This window comes from Musca vetustissima, unplaced genomic scaffold, assembly GCF_032173495.1.
Source record: "Musca vetustissima isolate MV318-11 ecotype Yass unplaced genomic scaffold, APGP_CSIRO_Mvet_v1 utg8392, whole genome shotgun sequence".
Lineage (NCBI taxonomy): Eukaryota > Metazoa > Arthropoda > Insecta > Diptera > Muscidae > Musca > Musca vetustissima.
Window position 1 is genome coordinate 195,213 of NW_026886187.1, and position 21,929 is coordinate 217,141.

At 34.8% G+C, this 21,929-nt stretch overlaps 2 protein-coding genes and 2 long non-coding RNA genes across 4 annotated transcripts in view; 2 read left to right on the forward strand and 2 right to left on the reverse strand.

The window, feature by feature from the left end:
- The window catches only part of LOC133333688 (uncharacterized), a 90,938-nt gene that overhangs the window by 22,185 nt on the left and 46,824 nt on the right, over positions 1 to 21,929 (reverse strand). The gene's annotated exons all lie outside the window — the stretch shown is intronic.
- Positions 1 to 21,929, reverse strand: part of LOC133333689 (uncharacterized) — a 74,576-nt gene that overhangs the window by 6,325 nt on the left and 46,322 nt on the right. The window lies entirely within an intron of this gene.
- Positions 595 to 3,554, forward strand: LOC133333696 (protein preli-like). The gene is made up of 3 exons (XM_061541982.1): positions 595 to 689; positions 962 to 1,175; positions 3,159 to 3,554. Exons 1-3 carry the CDS (start codon positions 598 to 600, stop codon positions 3,552 to 3,554), a joined length of 702 nt encoding a protein of 233 aa, XP_061397966.1. The 5' UTR covers positions 595 to 597.
- Positions 6,950 to 11,954, forward strand: LOC133333687 (chromatin-remodeling complex ATPase chain Iswi). Its single transcript, XM_061541975.1, has 6 exons — positions 6,950 to 7,004; positions 7,177 to 7,397; positions 7,470 to 7,724; positions 9,292 to 11,407; positions 11,467 to 11,627; positions 11,699 to 11,954. The coding sequence occupies exons 1-6, from the start codon at positions 6,951 to 6,953 to the stop codon at positions 11,952 to 11,954; spliced, it is 3,063 nt and encodes a 1,020-aa protein (XP_061397959.1). The 5' UTR covers position 6,950.

The following is a 21,929-nucleotide window of genomic DNA, read 5'->3' on the forward strand; positions in this document are numbered from 1 at the left end:
TTTCTATTTGTTTTTACTTTCTTTTGTTGCTACCCCGCGAGCCTGCCTGAATGCCTCTTTATTTAATTAACAATAAATAGAAAGAAATAAAAATCAAACGAACCCACAATCCGAAACAACATTGATGTGTATGCAGTTCGCCGCACGCCCTCAGCTATTTATATGATATACCACTTAAAAAAATTATGGTTCAGGGTTATGTGTAAATGAGTAGAAGATAGCATGCAAGTGCATGAAACCAATAATTGTAGTTGAACAGAAAAAAAATCCATATCTCAACGATTGTGGTAAGAAAGTGGTGATATGCCGGTTTTTTTGGGGACCGGTGTTTTTTTTGTCGATTATCTTATACCAATAAACATATTGATAAGATAATCTCTCTTTAGCTATATACACAGTCTATTGACGTATAATATATATAAGAACTACATGATTAATAATGATTTTCTTTTTTTTCATTTTGTAGACACCCGGTGTGAACAGTTTTGATTTTGTCGTTGTCGACCACACGGAAAAATATTGACATTAAAGTAGAAAGGAAAGAATTCCTGTGCATTCCGTATTAAAGACAAAGCAGCAACAGCAGTAGTAGTAAATATGGCATCTCATTATCGTACCGAAACTGTATTCGATTACAGCTGGAAACAGGTTGTACAAGCCTATTGGAATCGTTATCCAAATCCCGCAAGGTAAGTAACATCATGGCAGATTCAATTTGCGTTTTATTTTTCAAAGAGAACAAAGCATTTTTATTTTGGCAAACTTAGATGAAGACAAAGAAACTCCTCGCTGATATCAGAATATTTTTAACACGCTATAATAATAATAACTAACATTTTGAATTCTAACACGTAGGCCATTATGGGAGGAGGGAAGGGAACTCAGTTAGTTATAATTGTTTTTGTAAATTGTATAAATTAATGTTATTATGTTAATTTATTTCCCCTCTTATCCTTTTCAGTCATCATGTCCTAACAGAGGACACCATTTCGAGAGAAATACGGGATGGCAAATTATATTCACGGCGCATCTTGTCGAAAACCAACAGTGTCCCGAAATGGGGTGAACGTTTCTATAAAAATACTCCAGTGAAAATTATTGAAGATTCCGTCCTAGATCCCAAAACAAAGACATTGATAACATTTACCCGAAATATTGGCTTTAAGAAGATAATGGTATGTATATAACATGTATATATAGTTGAGTGTGTGTATTTCATATTTTATACCTATTTTAGTTTGTTTTGATTCATTTTTCATATTCGACTTTGGACCTACCACAAAACAAGCATGTGTAGAGATTATTGTTGTATACGCACTCACACACACATTCACATATTATTGTGTGGATTTTAGCTGTTAGCATTAGATCAACAATGCAGCCATAATTTCAATTGACAATAATTAGCAAAAACAAGCAAAAAGTAGTTCAACTGGTTATTGGGATGGCGTTAATTGTTTTGGAAATAAAATCAAAAAAAATACAAATTGAAACCATTCAGCGATACTCAAAATAACAAAAATCCATATGAGAGCTATGATATTTTCGGATTTCACGCCCAATTACAATGAGAAAATATCAAATACGTACAATTTAGGGTAAAAAATAATCCAAACTTCGAAATTTGGAAGATTCCCTTTTATTATTTGATAATTTTCGTTAGAAAGTTTTCTCAACCAATGAGAACACAAAGTACCAAATTACAGCAATTTCGATTATAAACTTCACTTCGGTTATAAACTCACTAAAAATACTCAAAATTTAGGATACCGTTATATGGGAGCTACCAGAAAGAGTGGTCCGATAAAGTTGACCAATATTGATAATAATTTTTACAGTCAATTAGATTAAAAAACTTGGCTAAAATGTAAGAATATCGAAATTTGGGAGGTTATGTTATATGGGCACTACCTTATAAAGTTGACCATTGTTGATAAGTACCAATTTACAAGCAAATCGGTTAATCGAAGAATATCAAAATTTGGTATGTTATGTTATATGGGGACTACCCTATAAAGTGGACCAATGTTGATAATTTTTGGTAGGGAGATTTTATAACCAATGAATATCCAAAGTACTAAATTACAGCCAATTTGGTTGAAAAACGCGGCTAAAATCTATGAATATCGAAATTTGGGAGGTTATGTTATATGGGGTCTAATATAAAAAGTGGAACAATGTTGATAATTTTTGGTAGAAATATTTGCTATCCAATGAGAACCCAACATACCAAATTACAGCCAATTCGATTGAAAAATGTGCCCAAAATCTACAAAATACCGAAATTTGTGAGGTTATGTTATATGGGACCTTTCTATAAATTTGACCAATACTGATCATTTTTCGTAGGGAGATTTCCTAACCATTGAGAAGCCATAATACCAAATTACAACGGGCAGTTCGGTTGAAAAACGTGCGCAAAATCTATGATGGCGACTACCCGAAAATTTGGGCGACTATTGATAATTTTTCGTAGGGAGATTTTTCTAAGCACTGAGAAACCATAATACCAAATTACAGCCTATTCTGTTGAAATGTTTCCCAGCAAACATTTCATATACGAAAATATTTCCCAGCGAACATTTCTTATGCGAAAATGCTTCCATGTATCCCAACGAATATTTTCTATATGAAAATGCTTTCTAGGGAACATTTTTCTATATGAAAATGCTTTCCAGGGAACATTTTCTATATGAATATGTTTCCCATCGAACATTTTCTTCTACGAAAATGTTTCCCAGCGAACATTTCATATGCGAAAATGTTTTCTAGCGAACATTTTCTATACAAGAATGTTTTCCAGCGAACATTTCTTATAAGAATATGTTTCCCGGCGAACTTTCTCATATGAAAGGGTTTTCCAGCCAACTTTTCTTATATGAAAATATTTCCCAGTAAACATTTTTTATACGAAAATGTTTCCATGTATCCCAGCGATCATTTTATATATGAAAATGCTTCCCAGCGAACATTTCTTATACGAAAATGTTTCCCAGCGAACATTTCTTTTGCGAAAATGTTTCCCAGCAAACATTTCTTATGTGAAAATGTTTCCCAGTAAATATTTCTTACAACAAAAATGTGTCCCAGTGAACATTTTTTATACGAAAATTTAATTTTTTCCATTTTAATTTTTTCCATTTCCCTATTTTTTGCAGAAAGTCGATGAAATCGTTGAATATTCCGAACAAAAAGATGGTCGCACCTTGGCAATACGACGAGCCTACATCAGTTCACAAGTATTTGGATTTTCGCGGGCAATTCGAGCATTCGGCATTGAACGTTTTAAATCGAATTGTCATAAGGCGGCTAGCGGCTTTAATTATGTTCTACAGCGAATGTTTCCAAATCAACAACATCATCATAATGCAATTGAATCATCAAAAAGTGTAGATCATCATCATCATCATGCCACACCGCCGGCTGGCACACAACAACAGCAGCAGCAACAACAAAATAAAACTGAAGCCATTAAAAAGGGAATATCGAACAGTTTGGAGTTTGTTAAAGGCCAGGCCAGTAAAGTTGCCCAAATGTTTTCGGTGAAAAATTGATGAACACAACACTCACAGACAGACATCATCGAAACATTACATCAATAATAGATTTTTGCAACAGCCATCAATTGTGGGAACGCACCTGGGAGATGATGATCACGATGGAAAAAAAGAATTTGGTGTGCAGATAGTACGGTTCAAATATTGACTCCATCATTGAATTGGATCGTCTCGTCATATAACTGTATCAAGCAATGACTATTGTATTACATGTAATATTAAGTAGTTTTGAAGAAGAAGGGGTCTTGAAGGATTTTTGTGAGGAGTTCTACAAATTCTTCTTATAATGAATGAAATGATGACTGCCTCTCTTTGAAATTCTATTTATCAATACGAAGATACAAAAGGAAATAGTGAACAAAAAGAGTTATTAGAATTCAAGAAGAATTTAATTTTGTTTTTGCTAAAATCAAAATTTAATTTTTTTCGAATTTTTCTGTTTTTTTTTTCTATCTTTCAATTATGGATTTTTTTTCAATATGTTGTTTCTAACACTGCACTGTATAGCTTTCAATCGAATAGTGCCACAGATTTTGGCAATTGTTTACTCCAGCCGAGATTTTCAATATTATTTTTGTGTGCAAAGAATCCGAATATATAGCATGTTTTGTTTGTTTGTTAGCTTAAAAAATTATCTTTCTCAATGCTTATCCGGTTTATTTTATTCAAAACAGAAGATAATGCATTTCATTCCAAAGATTTCTTTTAAATGACAAATTCAACAACACTTCCTTCCCCCGCACCCATCTTGATTTCCTTAATTGTTCTTCAAAGAAAAAATTTAGTAGAAGATACCAACCAACCTACCTACCCCCCACTTCCCTGTTTTCTGAGAGAGCCTTAAAGCTAAAAAAAATAATTAGTTTATATTTCTATTCTATCTATTTTAGTCATACGGAATAATCATGTTGTGTGTAATCTAAAAATATTTAATATATAGTTTCCTTTTTAAATAAGCTTGAAAATTTATGTTATTATTATTATTAGTGTGTATATTTTTTGATATATATAATAAGCGAAAATATTTTAATGAAATACAAAAAGTAATTATTGATATATCACATTTATTTGGATGTTTTTGATTTATACTGGTTTTAAAGATAAGGGGGAGGACAGTATCTGGAGAAATTATTGTGAGTACCTGTCATTTGGCCTAGCTCACGGTGGCTGAGCCATAGTCGGAATTATGCCCATCAGCACCGAAGTCCTGTATCAATCGATCAAATTTGTCAATGATTGTCACTTCAAAACCCTTGGCTAAATACCAATGTCTGTTTGCTTCGATTCTGACTGCTAAGACCTGAGATAAAGGATTTGTGGCTTAACTCCAAATTAGCAAAAATTATTACATTTTTTTAACAATTTTCCAGAGATAGGTATTTTTACCCTAATTTTACGGATGCTTGGGAAATACAGTAAAAAACGGAGGTATGTACCCTGATTTGTTTAAAAACGTCCCTAAAGGTCGAATAAGGGTAATTAAAAGTCCCCCACCAAACTTGTTCCAAATTTTACACTACTCCTTTGGATCAAAAGATATGAACCTTACCTTGTATAAAGAATCAGCTGGGAATTCGTTATATCCGTGTATTTCTCTCAGTTTATTCTCCTCGGATTTCTACAAATGATTTTGTCTACCTCCGTCGAAAGAGACCTCGAAGGAAATCTTCAAATGATCCGAAAAGGAACATTCATCAGATACTTTCCAATTGCTGATGACAGAGTCATGTAGATTTGAGAGGATTAAGTCAATGACCTCCTCTCTAGCCCTAATTATAAAGGTCGTATTGCTACCCCTATTATATATACGTAAATTATACCCCTATTATACAAAATCGAAAATAGACTCACCTCTTTTGTTAGTGTCCTTGGCGAGGATGATGTTGCAGGTGTTCGTCATTTCGTCGAGCATACTTCGGACACTAAGGTTTGCGGTCAATATGTCGAAGCGATGGTAAAGCTCATGGTTCATTCGACGTTGATCGGCCCATACATGTTTCGGAGAAATTTTCTCTCAAACACTCCAAAAGCTGCCTCATCCGTTTGCACAAGTACCTATGCTTCAAATCCATATAACAGCATGGGATGTATCAGCGTCTTGTAGAGTGTGAGTTTGGTCTGGCGAGAGGTTGCATTGTTTCTGAACTGCTTACATAGGCCATAGTAGCATCTGTTGGTCAACACTATTCTCCTCCGAATTTCAAAACTGGTGTCATTATTTTTATTTATGGCGGTACCGAGGTATATAAAATCGTTGACTACCTCGAAGTTATAGTTTTCAAGTTCCACCATTGGTCCAAGTCTAAAAGCCATCCTGCGCGTTGATACCATCAGCTTGGTCTTCTCGCCATTTACTGCCACCCCCACTTTGGCAGACTTCTACTCAATTTGTTCAAAGTTGGCTGTTACCGCAAGCAATGCTTGATCCATTATATCGATGCCATCGTCGTAGGCGTGTAACATGTGTTGTTTGGTGTACAGAGTGCCATTTCTGTTCACCTTGCCTCTCGTATGACCTTTTCCAGCGAGATGTTAAAAAGGTCACACGACAAACTGTCATCTTGTCTGAATCGTTCGGTATTGAAGGGCACCGAGAGGTCCCTTCCGACTTTAACCGTATTAATTTTGGGTGGATTGGGCTGTCGTATGCGGCTTTAGAGTCGACGAATAGGTTGTTGTTGTAGCAGCCCTATTGCTTTTACACAACGGGCTGAGGAGACAGACGTTGGCCGAGTAAGACTCGGGTCGTTTCGGATCGTAGACCCCTCTGTCGTCAAAACGCGACGAATAGATGGAATGTGTCGATGTGTTTTTCGTGGATCTTTTCCAGGATCTGGCGCAGAGTGAAAATCTGGTCAATGGTGGATTTGCTAGGTCTGAAGCCGCATTGGTAGTTTCCAATAATGTCATTGACCATTGGCTCCAGTCGTTCGCAAAGTACACTGGATAACACTTTATATTTGATGGAAAGGAGACTTATTCCTCTATACACATATCTTGTCTTGTCACCATTCTTGGGCACGGGACACAGAATGCAGAGGTTCTAATCATTGGACACACATTTAATTTAAAATTTTAACTGGCAATTCATGCACTCAATGTTGCCAACTTCTTTGCTACACCAAAAAAGTAACCGATTGCTAGCGGTAACCGCCAGGTGGTAAACGATATACGATTAAAGCGGGAAACCAATGTGTTATCGATAACACAAAAAGCATTTCTCTCGCATTTCAATGCTGTGCTTCTTCTTGGTGTGTTGTGCGGCGGCTTGGTTTTGTTAAGTTTTGCAAAAAGAAAGAAAAAAAGTGAAAAAATAAGTCAATACTTTATTGAAACATTGTTAAATTAATAATTATTTGTATTACTTAAAATTTTTGAAAGACTGTAAACAAAATGTCCAACGAAGAAGAAAAGGTTGAGGGGCCCGAGGCAACTGAAGAAAATTCGGTAAGATATTGGCATTTTCATTCCGCAGTCAGACAAACGCACACAATCACGCTAATATGGTGCTTGTTTGACCATACACAAAAAATGCAAAAGTGTATTGGCTGGCCAAGAAAAGGATGTTCGTTCCAGACATTGTAAAAAAATCATTGTTTTTTCTTTCCTTTCATTATAGAATGAAACAAATTCGGAAAAGACTTCATCCTCTGGCGAAAAAGAGGAGGGCTATGACAATAAAATTAAATCGGACAGTAGCAAACGTTTCGATTTCTTGCTAAAGCAAACGGAGATTTTCACACATTTTATGAGTAATAGCATCAAGAGTCCAACAAAGCCCAAAGGACGCCCGAAGAAAGCACCCAAGGATAAGGAAAAAGATGGTGGTTCTAATGCAGAGTAAGTACTACATGCGAATCGAATATCTATATATGTATGAGTGTGTGTTATTGTTTTTGTTTTTCTTTGCAGTCACCGCCATCGCAAAACCGAACAGGAAGAAGATGAAGAGCTGCTGGCTGAAGATACCCAAAAACAAGATATTTTCCGTTTTGAAGCCTCGCCGGCCTATATTAAATGTGGTGAACTGCGTGATTATCAAATTCGTGGTCTTAACTGGATGATATCGTTGCATGAGAATGGCATCAATGGCATTCTGGCCGATGAAATGGGTTTGGGTAAAACTTTACAAACCATTTCATTGTTGGGCTATTTGAAACATTTCAAGTGAGTAGATGAAATATTGTAATGTGTTACTTTTCTTGTATATAGTTGAGGTATTCGAAGAGTTCAATGTAATTCCTGACAGTTTCCCGCCAATGATATACGGCGTCAAATAACTTCCTGCAGAAATCAAATGTGATGCAAATGTTGTCTACTGTAGTAACAACATGTTGAGGAAATTATGTTTTACCCCCAGCCCTTTTCCCGCCAATGCTATGGCGCTATTTCTCGTTGGAGGTTTTAAAAATCGGTCCAAATTTACGCAATTCCTAATATATACTCATCTTTAGGATTTTTAATTACGATTATGGAAATTTTCATAACCCAAATGCTTGAAATCATTTTCTATATAGGTGTTATACTTAGAAACACTTTTTGAGTAGATTTGTAAATGTTCGGAGGTCCCGTTACAAGACACTTTTATTGTCCGATTTGGCCTAGAGCAAAAGTTGTAGAAATGTATAAAAATCGGTCCAGATTTCGAACAAATGATGTTTCAAGGATGCTACGTCTGTCCGATTGACATGCAATATTGCATAGCGTATTGAATTGAATCAAGGATGTGGTGTGTCAAGTTTCCTTTAAACCGGTTAAGATTTCGATATAGCTCCCCTTTAAATGTTCGTCCGATTTTGTGTAAATGTTGCCCCCAAAGGTACAGATTTTATCCGATTGTCATGAAAATTAGCGTAGCCTTCTGAATTATGTCTAGAATGACGTGTGCAAAGTTTAGTTCTAATCGGTTCAGATGCCATATATCAACGATTTCGCATAATGTATTCATAATAATTGGCAAAAAAAAAGGCTTTGTGTACATGTAAGAGTTTAAATAAATAAAAAATGGCATACTAAAGGCACAGATTTTGTTCGATTGTCATGAAATTTTGCATTTCCTACTGAAAGAAGTCTATAATGATGTGTGCAAAATTTGGTTCCAATCGGTTCAGATTTCGATATATAATTTTGTCCGAACTTATGTAAATGGTGCCCACAAAGGCAGAGATTTTGTTCCATTTGTAAGGAAATTTTTCACAACCCAATAGCCTACTGGATTAAGTCTAGAATGATGTGCTCCAAGTTTGCTTTAAATCGGTTAAGATTTTGATATAGCTCTCATTTAAATTTTCTTCCGGCAGTCATGAAATTTAGCATAACCTACTGAATGAAGTATATATATAACTTAGTTCCAATCGGTTCAGATTTTAGGCTCCCATATATTTGACACCAACGATTTCCGAAAGTCATTAATTGTTTCCAAGACAATTAAATTCAGTCTAGTGAGACGTGATTCAAGATTGGTTCAATTCGATCCGAATTTTGATATAGCTCCGATAAATAATTTCCTCCCAACGACCGAACCGAATTGAGCCTAGAATGAACTATGTCAAGTTTGGCATATATTGGATCTACATTTAACTACCATAGAGCATCCGCTATTTGAATTTCTGACCCTCTATAAAATTTATATGGATAATAGTATAGGGTACCTTATAGCCTGAACCTTTTTTCCGTGTATCAAAATTCTTTAGCTATAATTTTTATTAATTAAAAATGTTCTGTTCCATTACAGAAATCAAGCGGGTCCCCACATTGTCATTGTACCCAAATCAACATTACAAAATTGGGTTAATGAATTCCAAAAATGGTGTCCCTCTTTGAGAGCTGTTTGCCTTATTGGTGACCAGGAGGCACGTAATACATTTATACGCGATGTCCTGCTACCCGGCGAATGGGACGTCTGTGTAACCTCCTACGAAATGTGTATTCGTGAAAAGTCGGTATTTAAAAAATTCAATTGGCGTTATATGGTCATCGATGAGGCTCATCGTATTAAAAATGAAAAGTCGAAACTTTCGGAAATTTTAAGAGAATTTAAGACAACAAATCGTCTTCTGATTACCGGTACACCATTACAAAATAATCTCCATGAATTGTGGGCTCTATTGAATTTCTTGCTGCCTGATGTTTTCAATTCCTCCGAAGATTTCGATGAATGGTTTAATACCAATTCATGTTTGGGAGATGATGCTTTGGTCCAGAGATTGCATGCAGTGTTAAAACCTTTCTTGCTGCGTCGTTTGAAGTCAGAGGTAGAGAAACGTTTGAAACCGAAGAAAGAAATCAAAATCTTTGTGGGTCTATCGAAAATGCAAAGAGAATGGTACACCAAGGTATTGATGAAGGATATTGATATTGTCAACGGGGCCGGTAAAGTGGAGAAAATGCGTTTGCAAAATATTTTGATGCAATTGCGTAAATGTACCAATCACCCCTATTTGTTTGATGGTGCCGAACCTGGACCACCCTATACCACTGATACACATTTGGTTTATAATTCAGGAAAAATGGTTATACTCGACAAGCTGTTGCCCAAATTGCAAGCCCAAGGTTCCAGGGTATTGATTTTCTCACAAATGACACGTATGTTGGATATTTTGGAGGATTATTGTTTGTGGCGTAGCTATCAATACTGCCGCTTGGATGGTCAGACACCCCATGAGGATCGTAATCGTCAAATTCAAGAATACAATGCCGAAAATTCCAGCAAATTTATTTTCATGTTGTCCACCCGTGCCGGTGGTTTGGGTATTAATTTAGCCACTGCCGATGTTGTTATTATCTACGATTCCGATTGGAATCCTCAAATGGATTTGCAGGCTATGGATCGTGCCCATCGTATTGGTCAAAAGAAGCAGGTGCGCGTGTTCCGTTTCATTACCGAAAACACAGTGGAGGAGAAAATCGTTGAGAGGGCGGAGATAAAATTGCGTTTGGATAAAATGGTTATACAACAAGGACGTTTGACCAACAATACGGGCAATCAGTTGAACAAAGATGAAATGTTGAATATTATTCGTTTCGGAGCCAATCATGTTTTCGCCTCAAAGGATTCGGAATTGACCGATGAAGATATTGATACGATTTTGGAGAGAGGTGAAGCCAAAACAATGGAGGAGAAAGCAAAATACGATTCGTTGGGTGAAAGCTCATTGCGCACATTCACCATGGACACAAATGCGGAAGGAGCCTCATCATCGGTATATCAATTTGAGGGTGAAGATTATCGTGAGAAACAAAAATTGAATGCTTTGGGTAATTGGATTGAGCCACCGAAGCGTGAACGTAAAGCCAACTATGCTGTGGATGCCTATTTCCGTGAGGCTTTGCGAGTATCTGAACCCAAGGCGCCCAAGGCTCCACGTCCGCCCAAGCAACCTATTGTGCAAGATTTCCAATTCTTTCCTCCACGTCTCTTTGAGATACTCGATCAGGAAATATATTATTTCCGTAAGACGGTGGGCTATAAGGTTCCGAAAAATCCGGAACTGGGTTCCGAAGCCACAAAGGTACAACGTGAAGAGCAGCGGAAAATCGATGAGGCTGAACCCTTAACCGAGGAGGAATTGGCTGAAAAGGAGTACTTGCTGACATTGGGTTTTACCAATTGGAGTAAAAGGGATTTTAATCAATTCATTAAGGCCAATGAGAAATATGGTCGTGATGATATCGAAAACATAGCCAAGGATGTTGAGGGTAAAACACCGGAAGAGGTTATTGAATATAATGCGGCATTTTGGGAGCGGTGTCATGAACTGCAGGATATTGAGAGGATAATGGCACAAATTGAAAGGGGTGAGGGTAAAATTCAAAGGCGTCTCTCGATTAAAAAGGCCTTGGATCAGAAGGTAGGGCGATCTTAAAAAAATAATAATAAAAAAAATATATTAATTTCAATTATTTACAGATGTCACGTTACCGTGCCCCTTTCCATCAACTGCGTCTGCAGTATGGCAATAATAAGGGTAAAAATTATACCGAAATTGAGGATCGGTTTTTGGTGTGCATGCTACACAAATTAGGTTTTGATAAGGAAAATGTCTATGAAGAACTAAGAGCGGCAATAAGGTAAGAACAATTCATAACAAATTTATTTATTTGGGCCCCATTAATTAAATCGTTTTTTATATCTTTTCCAGAGCCTCACCACAATTCCGTTTCAATTGGTTTATCAAATCCCGTACCGCCTTGGAATTGCAAAGGCGTTGCAATACCCTTATCACCCTAATCGAACGTGAAAATCTAGAATTGGAGGAAAAAGAACGTCAAGAGAAAAAGAAAAAGGTTACCAAAAATTCGAATACATCCGCCACAGCGCCACCGGCTAAGGCCAATCAAAAACGCAAATCTGAGGTGGTGGCCGCCGAGAAAAATGCGAAGAAAAAGAAAAAGTAAACATCCTGATGATGTGCATGTGACTTCCTCCTCTATATATTTACTTTACACCTAAGCTAAGATATTAAACAGAGATTAATTTTAGAAAACATTCTCTTTTATGATTCGTTTCTTTATGCATTAACATATTTCCTTAATATTCTAATATGTTTTTCAATTATGTTTTCCACATTTTTCTTGATCCTCTTCTTGAAAGATGTTATATTTTTGGGACATTTTTTACAGAACATATACATACCATAATTATTTGCTTAAGTTCTTTTTACTTTTAAATTCTAAGTTTCGTTTTCAAAATCGAAATTGTAAAAAAACAAAACAAACAAAACCTAATTGAACAAAATTACATTTAAATCTTGTTTCAAATTCCATTGCGTGTTAAATATTTTCAAGACTTATTTTTAATCAGGCAGCAAAAATTACAAATTTTCATTGGAACATCCAACATCCAGAAACTATGAAGCATATTTCTTTGTGACACGGTATTATAGTTGTAGTAACGTGTATAACCTTAATATTTAAAATAAAAATAAAGACAAAAAATATTTAAAAACAAAAGGTTTGTTTAATTTTATAATATACTTAGGTTAGGTTTGGGGATGTGCAATCAGGGAAGAGAAGAAGGGGCACATAAAGAGAGATGAGAAGCTTACAAGAAAATGTAAGAAGGTAAGTTTAAAATGCTATCGATGACTATAGAGATCGGACAGAAAATATATTACGCGTGCCAATGTTGCACTTTCCTAACCACTTTAGGTTTCTAATGATCCTGTAGATTAGAGCAGGTTCCGTTGTTGAGAAGAAACAACTAAGACCCGGTGAAAAGTGAGCACCCACTAGTCTAGAGCTGGGCAGCGACACAGAAGATGTTCTTTTGGTAGACAGAATCGGCAAAATAGAACTTGACACATTGTGCCAAAATTCATAGGCTCTTTCGTCGAAGAACGCCTCAAAGTTTTGATAAAGATGTCACATGAATGGTTTGATTGCTAGATCTGTTGATTTATATCCTCGTCTAGCTAATTCGTCTGCTCTTTCATTATCAATGATATCACGGTATCCTGGTACCCAACACAGCCGATAGCTGTAAGTAAGATCTTTCAAAACTGTTCTACACATGAGAACGGCCTTAGATTTGATGTAGCAGGATTTGATGGCTTTAAGAGCCGCTTGACTATCGACAAAGATAGACTTCTGCATCCAGTCTTTTTTATCAATTCTGCTGCCTTCCAAATCGCGAAGATTTCAGATTGGAAAACAACAGTTGCTATACAGTTTGTAGCTAAGCTCAAGGCCTAGCCAGCCCCTGTACCTTCTTCCAACTTGGATCCATCTGTATAGAAAGTCAGTCAATCGTCTCTACTAGGAATAACGACATCTACATCAGGACTGGAGATATGTAGTCGCTTAGTTTTACGCGTTGGTCCAATGTCATACCTGGTTCGATCAAGATACAACCATGCCCAAAGATGGTTTCAACCCCCAACTTTTTCCAATGGAATTCTTGCATGCATAGAGTGCAATCAGCCCTCTCTTCGAACGTTCCCGTTCCATCGTAATTGACAGTCCAGTATTGTGCCAAAGTATTTTGCTTCGGAGATAGATGAAGCTGCACTCCAACCACTGTTGGTGGACCAAAGACGCCGAGCGTACGCTACCTAGTGAACACTACCAGTTCCGTCTTCGTTGGATTTACTCCAAGGCCGCTCGCCCTGGCCCAGTGTCAGTAAGTCTCTTTGCATAAGCTCCGAGATTGTTGACGAAAAATTTCCGGAAATCAGTATCACCACTTTGATACCTTTTCCGTCCAGATCAATTAGGTAAGTTCTCTTATTAATTTAAACGGAATTACCACTTTCTTTGTGGCGGAAACAGACACCTGTTTACAAATGTTGTTACTTTATAATTATCTGTTCCCAGTATATAAAATACATACGTTACGTTATACACTAATTAACAGCAACTTTAACGTTATCGATAACAAGCGTTATAAATGAACAGATATGCTGACCAAAAAATTAAACTCTAATAAAAAAACTCTTAAATTGTTAATACTTTAATACAAATAAAGAAATATATTTCTAAATCAAATTTAAATATTAATTTCCCTTTTGAACTAAATTTTCCTAATTAATTTTATTTGATTAATCGGTGCAGCAACAAGTATCGACTACTCGAATGCATTACGGCAACAACACTAACCGCATAAATTTGTTAAGAGAGAAAGAGAGTCAGAGAGCGTGAAAGGCATCAAATATCAAAAGGTAGTTTTTGTTTTTTTGTTTTGTTACAAACAAAAGCAAATATTTTTCCAAAGAAATAAATAAAAACTATTAAAATAAAATGTTATATTATAAAAAAAAATAACTTATTGTTATTATTGTGTATATTTTGTTGATCGCCAATACATTCAAGTCTATAAAAAAAATAACACGGCTGATTTCAATGTTCCGGGCATGCAAATGATTTGCACAATCAAATCAAAACAAGACAATTGAATGTAAGCAGAAAGTAAACGAGACTATACATAAACGAAACGATTCAGGTATTTTATAATTAATTATTTAAATGAGATATATATGTTTAATATTTGATATTATTATTTTTTTACTGTGAATTTTATTTTAGTATAAATTAATATATATTAATTGCCTTTGGAACATCTATTTTAAATGGCAAATTTTGGTTCAAAAGCCAGACTTCATTTTATGATAATTAAATACAAAGAGCATTGGTAACTATGGCAATCAAGTAGAGAATAATTACGGTTTGTTAATTAAATGTTTTCGAAATTTTTATAAGTGTTTTTTATTATTTTATATGCTACGGTAGGCCCGAAAACACGTAAAATTGTTAACATTTATAATGAAATGGATTACAAAGGATAACAGGGAGCCGAATTCAGTCTTCTTCACTGACTGTCAAATTTATTGTTTTGAGAATAAATAACCAAAACAAAATATTCGTGTACAGTCATATCAATACGTTTTTTTTAAATATGTTTTGAGTTTTTATAATGTCCTGGTTGGTATTTCGCGATTAAAAAGTTTACAGCAAGAGAAGACTATGGCAAGAATTCGCCTACCGGTTAACTTTATGAATATGATATCATGCATTTTTTCAAGCTTAATTTTTAATTGAAATCTCTTCTATTTTTTCCAGAAAATAAATACCTAACCTCTAAACACAATGTGCGACAACGAAGTAAGTAATGATTTAAATTAAATTATTTTAGTTTTTCTCAAAAAATAAATTTCTCTCTCTGCATCATTAATATCAGATAATAACAGAGAGTAACAGTACTTCCGATATATCAATTGAAGATCCCAATTTCAAATCCATAAAATCGAAATTAAAAAATGGTGAATATCAATTAAGTCGAAAACGTGGCAATTCACCGGTGTGGGCTATATTTGGAAAAATTCAAAATCACCTGGGGGAGGAGTTATTTTCGAATTTTGTTGCTTGTCGATCGTGTCACGATGTTTTTAAATACAATGCAAAGACCATATCCGATTTGGTACTACATAAATGTAAACGAAGGAAATCATCAAAAGAATCCCGAGGTGGTGTTGAGCCAGAACTCGCAAATTCTGCATCACCTGTTGTGGGTGATAATGAGGTGAGTAGAACATGAAATATTTTGAAAATTATTAATTATGAATAAAATTTAAATATGTTTCCTTTTTTTTTAGTTAACACCTTCAAAACAATTTTGCAGTTTCTCTACGATTGGTATGAAAATCAGCAAGGGTGAATTTAAAATCACAAACATAAAAGGCCGCAGTAATGTTTGGAATATCTTTGGCAAAATTGCAAATCATTTGAATGAAGATATATATCCGGATATTGTGGCATGTCGTATTTGTTATAAAATTTATAAATACAATGGTAGATCAACAACAAATTTATTGAAACATAAATGTTTACTTAACAATTCTGGCGTGGAGAATACAAGCTCAAATAAAATAGATGAAATCTCCGACGAGGATGATGATGGTGATGTCAATGAAATTAAAAGTGAAATTGAAATAGTGGAGAATTCTTCACGTAATTTGGATGCTGTCGATATTGCATCATCAAGTGAAATGGAATTTATCAAATCGGAAAGTGAAATAAAGGAAAATTCATTTGTCACCCACGGTGTTGGGAAATCGATGATACAAAATGAAAACCATACTGATGAAGATAATGCAGAGGTGAGTAGATTATATTTTATATATTATGAATCCATATCCTTACCCTTGTTGCTTTAGACTTTGGGCCAAATTGGTTTTAGAACATTTTATGTATAGCGCATGTCATGTGGACCATTACCAAATTTTAGATTATAGAATTGAAATCCTCAGGATATAAATCGGGGTATTATTTTCTATCTAATGAGATACCAAAATATGAAATACCTGCCAATTTGATTGAAAAACTTGTCAAATATACCGAAAATCGGAGCTAACGATATACGATGGTTATATCCAAATTTCGTCCAATATTTAGTATTTTTGGTTCGAAGGTTTGTCACTCAATGATAACACAAAACCTCAAATTTCGACCAATTTGGTTGGAAAATTTGTCCGCAATCATTAAAAAGGAAAATTTTAAGGGCACTTTCACAAGAGGACCATACCTAAAGATGGTCCAATATTTATAATTTTTGATAGGGAGATTTTCTACTCAATGAGAACCCAAAATACCAAATTATAGCCAATTCGGTGTGAAAACGTGTGCATAATCCTCATAATAGGGAAAATCGGAGATATTGCTGGGTGGGGGACAGACCTAAATGTGGATCGATATTAATATTTTTTGGTGGAAAGATTTCCCACCTTTTAAGAAACCAAAATATGAAATTGCAACTAATTCGGTGATAAAACGTGTCCAAAATCATAAAAATCCTGAAAATCGGGGCTATCGTTGTGTGGGGACCAGACCTAAATATGAACCGATATTAATATTTTTTCGTGGAATGATTTCTCACCTTGTAAGTAACAAAAATACCAAATTACAGTCAATTCGGCCGGAAAACGTGTCCCAAATCCTCAAAATGCGGAAAATCGGAGGTATTGCTGGGTGGGGGCCAGACATAAAAGTCGGCCGATATTAATAATTTTTGTTGGAAAAATGTCTCACCTAGTAATAAGCCAAAATATCAAATTACAGCCAATTCGGTTGAGATGTGTCCAAAACCTTCAAAATATCGAAAATCGGAGGAATCGTTCTATGGGAGCTATACCAAAAAATGGAAGATAGTGAAACTTTTAGGTATGTCACCCTAAGAGAACCCATGATATCAAATTACTAAATGTGGACCGATATTAATAATTTTTCGTGGAAAGATTTATTGCATATTAAAAAGCCAAAATATCACATTACAGCCAATTCTGTGTTGAAATGTGTGAAATATCTTCAAAATATCGAAAATCGGAGGTATCGTTCTATGGGAGCTATACCTAAAAAATGGACGATATTGGAACTTTCTGAAAATCGGGGCTATCGTTATTTGGGGGCCAGATCTAAATGTGGACCGATATTGAAACTTTTTGGTAAGGAGATTTATTAGCATATAAGAAACCAAAATTTCAATTTACAGCCAATTCGGTGGGGAAACGTGTCAAAAATCTTCAAAATTTCGAAAATCGGAGGTATCGTTCAATGGGAGCTATAGCTAAAAAATGGACGATATTGAAACTTTTTGGTATGAGAACTCAAGATATCATATTATAGGCTATTCGATTGGAAAATGAGTGCAAAATCCTCAAAATATCCAAAATCGGGGCTATCGTTGTGTGGGGGCCAGACCTAAATGTGGACCGATATTAATAATTTTTGGTGGAGAGATTTCTAACCTAGTAAAAAGCCAAAAAAATCAATTTACAGCCAATTCGATGGGAAAATGAGTGTCAAATCCTCAAAATATCCAAAATCGGGGGTATCGTTGTGTGGGGGCTTACCTAATAAGAACACAAAATATTAAATTTGAGCCAAATTTTTTCCAAAAGCCACAAAAAGTTGCTGGAGTTTTTTTTTTAATTTTTAAAAGGTCTCCAAAATTTTAGATTTTGGAGGCTTTAAAATTTTTTTCAAAGAAAATAAATGTTGAAAATATTTTCTTTTTGCCAGACAATGGACGATGGCGACGCCAGTGAAAACAATGCCGAGTATGTAATTGATGGTGGCCAATATTCGGCAATCAAGTGTAAAATACTTAATGGCGAGTGGAAAATAGTCCCCAAATCAGGACGCAGTAATGTTTGGACATTATTTTATAAAATTGAAAATGAACTGGGTAAAGATGTGTATCCCGATCTCGTAATATGTCGACTATGTTATAAAATTTACAAGAGCAACAAGAAATCAACATCGAATCTGGTTAAACATAAATGTTACATGGAAATGGAGGAGAATGCAGCCAAGGAAAAAATGGCTGGGTCGTCAGTTGGTGAATTGGATATATCACTGGCTACTGGTGCTGCTGCTCCTGCAGATGATGATGCTAATAATGTAAGTGAATAATTTTGAAAAACAAAAACAACAACAACAAATATTTAAATATTTAATTAATTACTTTTTCCAATTAGCAAACGATTTCAAGTCCCACCAACCATGTCACGACGGAAACCAACAACGACAGCAGTGTGTCAGCGATAAAAGACAAACTTCTCAATGGTGAATATCAAATAGTTGGCAAAGAAGGACGCAGCAATGTTTGGAATGTATTTGGCAAAATTCAAAATCAATTGCAACAAGATGTGTCGCCAAATCTGGTGGCATGTCGTGTTTGTAATGGTATTTTCAAATTTAATTGTCGAACAACATCGAGTTTAGTCAGACATAAATGTTATTTGCAACATGTGTCGTCGTCGGACGACCAAGAAACACTTCGAATTGATGTTGCCGATGATTACAAAGAAACAGCTGTACGGATTTTTACCGAATGGTTTGTAGAAAATTGCCGACCGATGGAAATTGTCGAAGATTCGGGATTTCGCAAATTGATGGAATTTTTTATATATATTGGAGCAAAATATGGTAAACATGTGAATATCGATAGTATTTTACCCACACCGACAACAATACGCGAAACAATAAATGGTATATTTCCGGCATGTTTCGAACACATTACATCGGAAATATCATCGATTCGTGATAATGGTTTTGGTTTAACGGCTGGCATTTGGACTGATACCCACCTGAAAATGTCATTTTTAATATTAAATATACACTATATATGGAGTGGAAGTATTTTTAATCGACTGTTGGGAATCCAGGCAATAGAAGGGGACACATGTTCAGGTAAGTGGAATATTTAATAATAATAATAAAAATAAAATAAGGATATTTAAATTTGTCATAAATAATAACATGTGAGGAGGCACAAGGGTGTCAGACCTGCGAAATTAGTTGCTATAATGATTATAATCGCTACCAAAAATTATCAATATTGGTCCAATTTAAGGTATAGTCCACATTCAACATAACCTCAAAATATTCCTTTATTGTGGATTTTGTACTCTTTTTTGCTCCCGAATTGTCTGTAATTTGGTATTCTGGGATCTCATTGAGTAGATATTCTCCCTACCAAAAATTATTTATATTGGTCCAACTTTTGACATAGCCCCCATACAAGGGTACCCTCTAAAATTTCCCATTTTGGAAGATTTTCGACCAATTTTCCAAGCGGATTGGGCGTAATACATGTTAAGATTGAAATAAATAAATAATTTGATATTTTGATTGGGTAGCAAATCTGCCTACAAAAAATAATTCATGTTGGTCCACTTTTAGGTACAGTCGCCTTATAACGTAACCTCAAATTTTCCGATTTTTGAGAATTTTGAACATGTTTTCCAATCAAATTGGCTGTAATTTGGTATTTTGGGATCTCATTGGGTGCATAATCTTCCAACCAAAAATTATCAATATTGACCCAACTTTTAGCATAGCTCCCAAATAATGGTACTCTAAAATTTCCGATTTTTGAGGATTTCAGACACATTTTCCAATGGAATTGGCTGTAATTTGGTATTTTGCGTTCTGAGTGGGTAACAAATCTCCTTACCAAAAATTATCAATATTGAGTCTCTTTTAGGTGTAGTCCTCATATAAGGGTACACCAAAATTTTCGATTTTTTAAAATTTAAGCACGTTTACCAATCGAACAGGCTATAATTTGGTATTTTGAGTTAATTGTGGAAGGGAAATCTCCCTACCAAAAATTATAAATATTGGTCCAAGTTTTGGCATGGCCCCCAAACAACGGTACCCTAAAAATTCAGATTTTTTAGGATTTTCGAAAAATTTTCCAAGTGATTTGGCTGTAATTTGGTATTAATATTGGTCCTCTTTTTGGTACAGTTGCCATATAACATAACCTCAAAATTTCCGGTTTTTGAGGATTTTGTGACACTTTTTGCTACCGAATTGGCTGAAATTTGATAGTATGTTTGTTTTTCCTAATTTCAGATGAAAAAATATTGCAAACAACCAAAAATGTACTCAGCAAATTCAATTGTGATCTCGAGAATAATGCCATCGTTGTAACCGGTAATGAAACGAATCTGAAAAATACATTTGCCGCTGGTAGCCGTCACAATATCGTTTGTATTTCGGAATTAATTCAAGACTCGATACAAAAGGCATTTCTTAACACCCCCACAGTTGTAGCTCTATATAAACGTTGTATAGAACTTTTAAGTATTAATAAAACATTGCAGAATAGTTTTATCGAAGAGGGGACATCTTCAACTAACAGGAGAGAAATCTATAAAGTTTTCAATTGTATTGTTAAAAATTGGCAAAGCATTTTGGAAGAAAAAGAGGACAAAGAAAAAGAAGAAATCGGTTTTTATGAAATCGAAGATATTGTCAATCTACTGCAACCATTTGAAGATGCTGTTCAAGATTTACAGGCTGACACGACGAAGCCCACACTTCATTTGGTTATTGTTTACATACATCGTCTGCGGAAGTTGTGTGCCCACAAACCCAATGACTTGGAGATTACAAAACAACTAAAAACGAACATTTTAAAAATTTTTGATGAAACAATTATGCCAAGCTTGGGTATAATTCACAAAATTGCCCTATTTCTATTTCCACCGGCCAATAAGCTGATACAATACGATGCCACCGATCGACAATATATTAAATCGAAATGTAAACAACTAATGAAAACATATCTTACCAATTCGTCGACACTGAGTAAAGATGAGGAGGAGGAGGACGAGAATGACAAACATGATGCAGCAGCAGCAGCGTCGAAAACAAATGATTTATTTTCCGATTTTATTGCAGAACCCGAAACTAGTAAAACAATAAATTCTATTGATCATGAAATTGAAATGTATGAAAATACAACAATTAAATATAAAGATGATTTTAATGTTCTGCAATGGTGGTATCGAAATAAAAATACATTCCCCTTGTTATACAAGACAAGTTGTAGAGTTTTAGCCACACCGGCTAGTAGCACCTATTGCAAGGATAAGATTACCTTAGTTCGTAATTTAATAACCGATAAAAAATACAATATATATTCCAAGTCGATGTCGTCAATCAATAAAATCATGTTTCTTCATAGTAATTTGGAAAATTTTGATTTGGAAGTATTTTTTGCGTGAAATGAAAATTAAAAAAACAACAACTGAATAAAATATGATAAATATTTATATAAATATAAGATCCACATAAATTATTATTGCATTATTTGAATTTTTTACAAATTTCATTTTAACAAATTGCAAACAAGATAATAAATTCTGAAATATTATTATTATTTTTTTTGAAATTAATTAAAAAAAAAACTTTGTTAAGAAAACCATTTTTTAGTTATTCTTGACATTTGGAGCTATGCTTTTCCTCTGAGCTTTTATATTTATTTTATATTTGACAGAAGAAGCCACTACCTACAGAGTTGCTTTTTTGTTATACACAAACTTGAGGCGTTTTTTCCAATACATTGTTTTATTGGTCCATGATAAC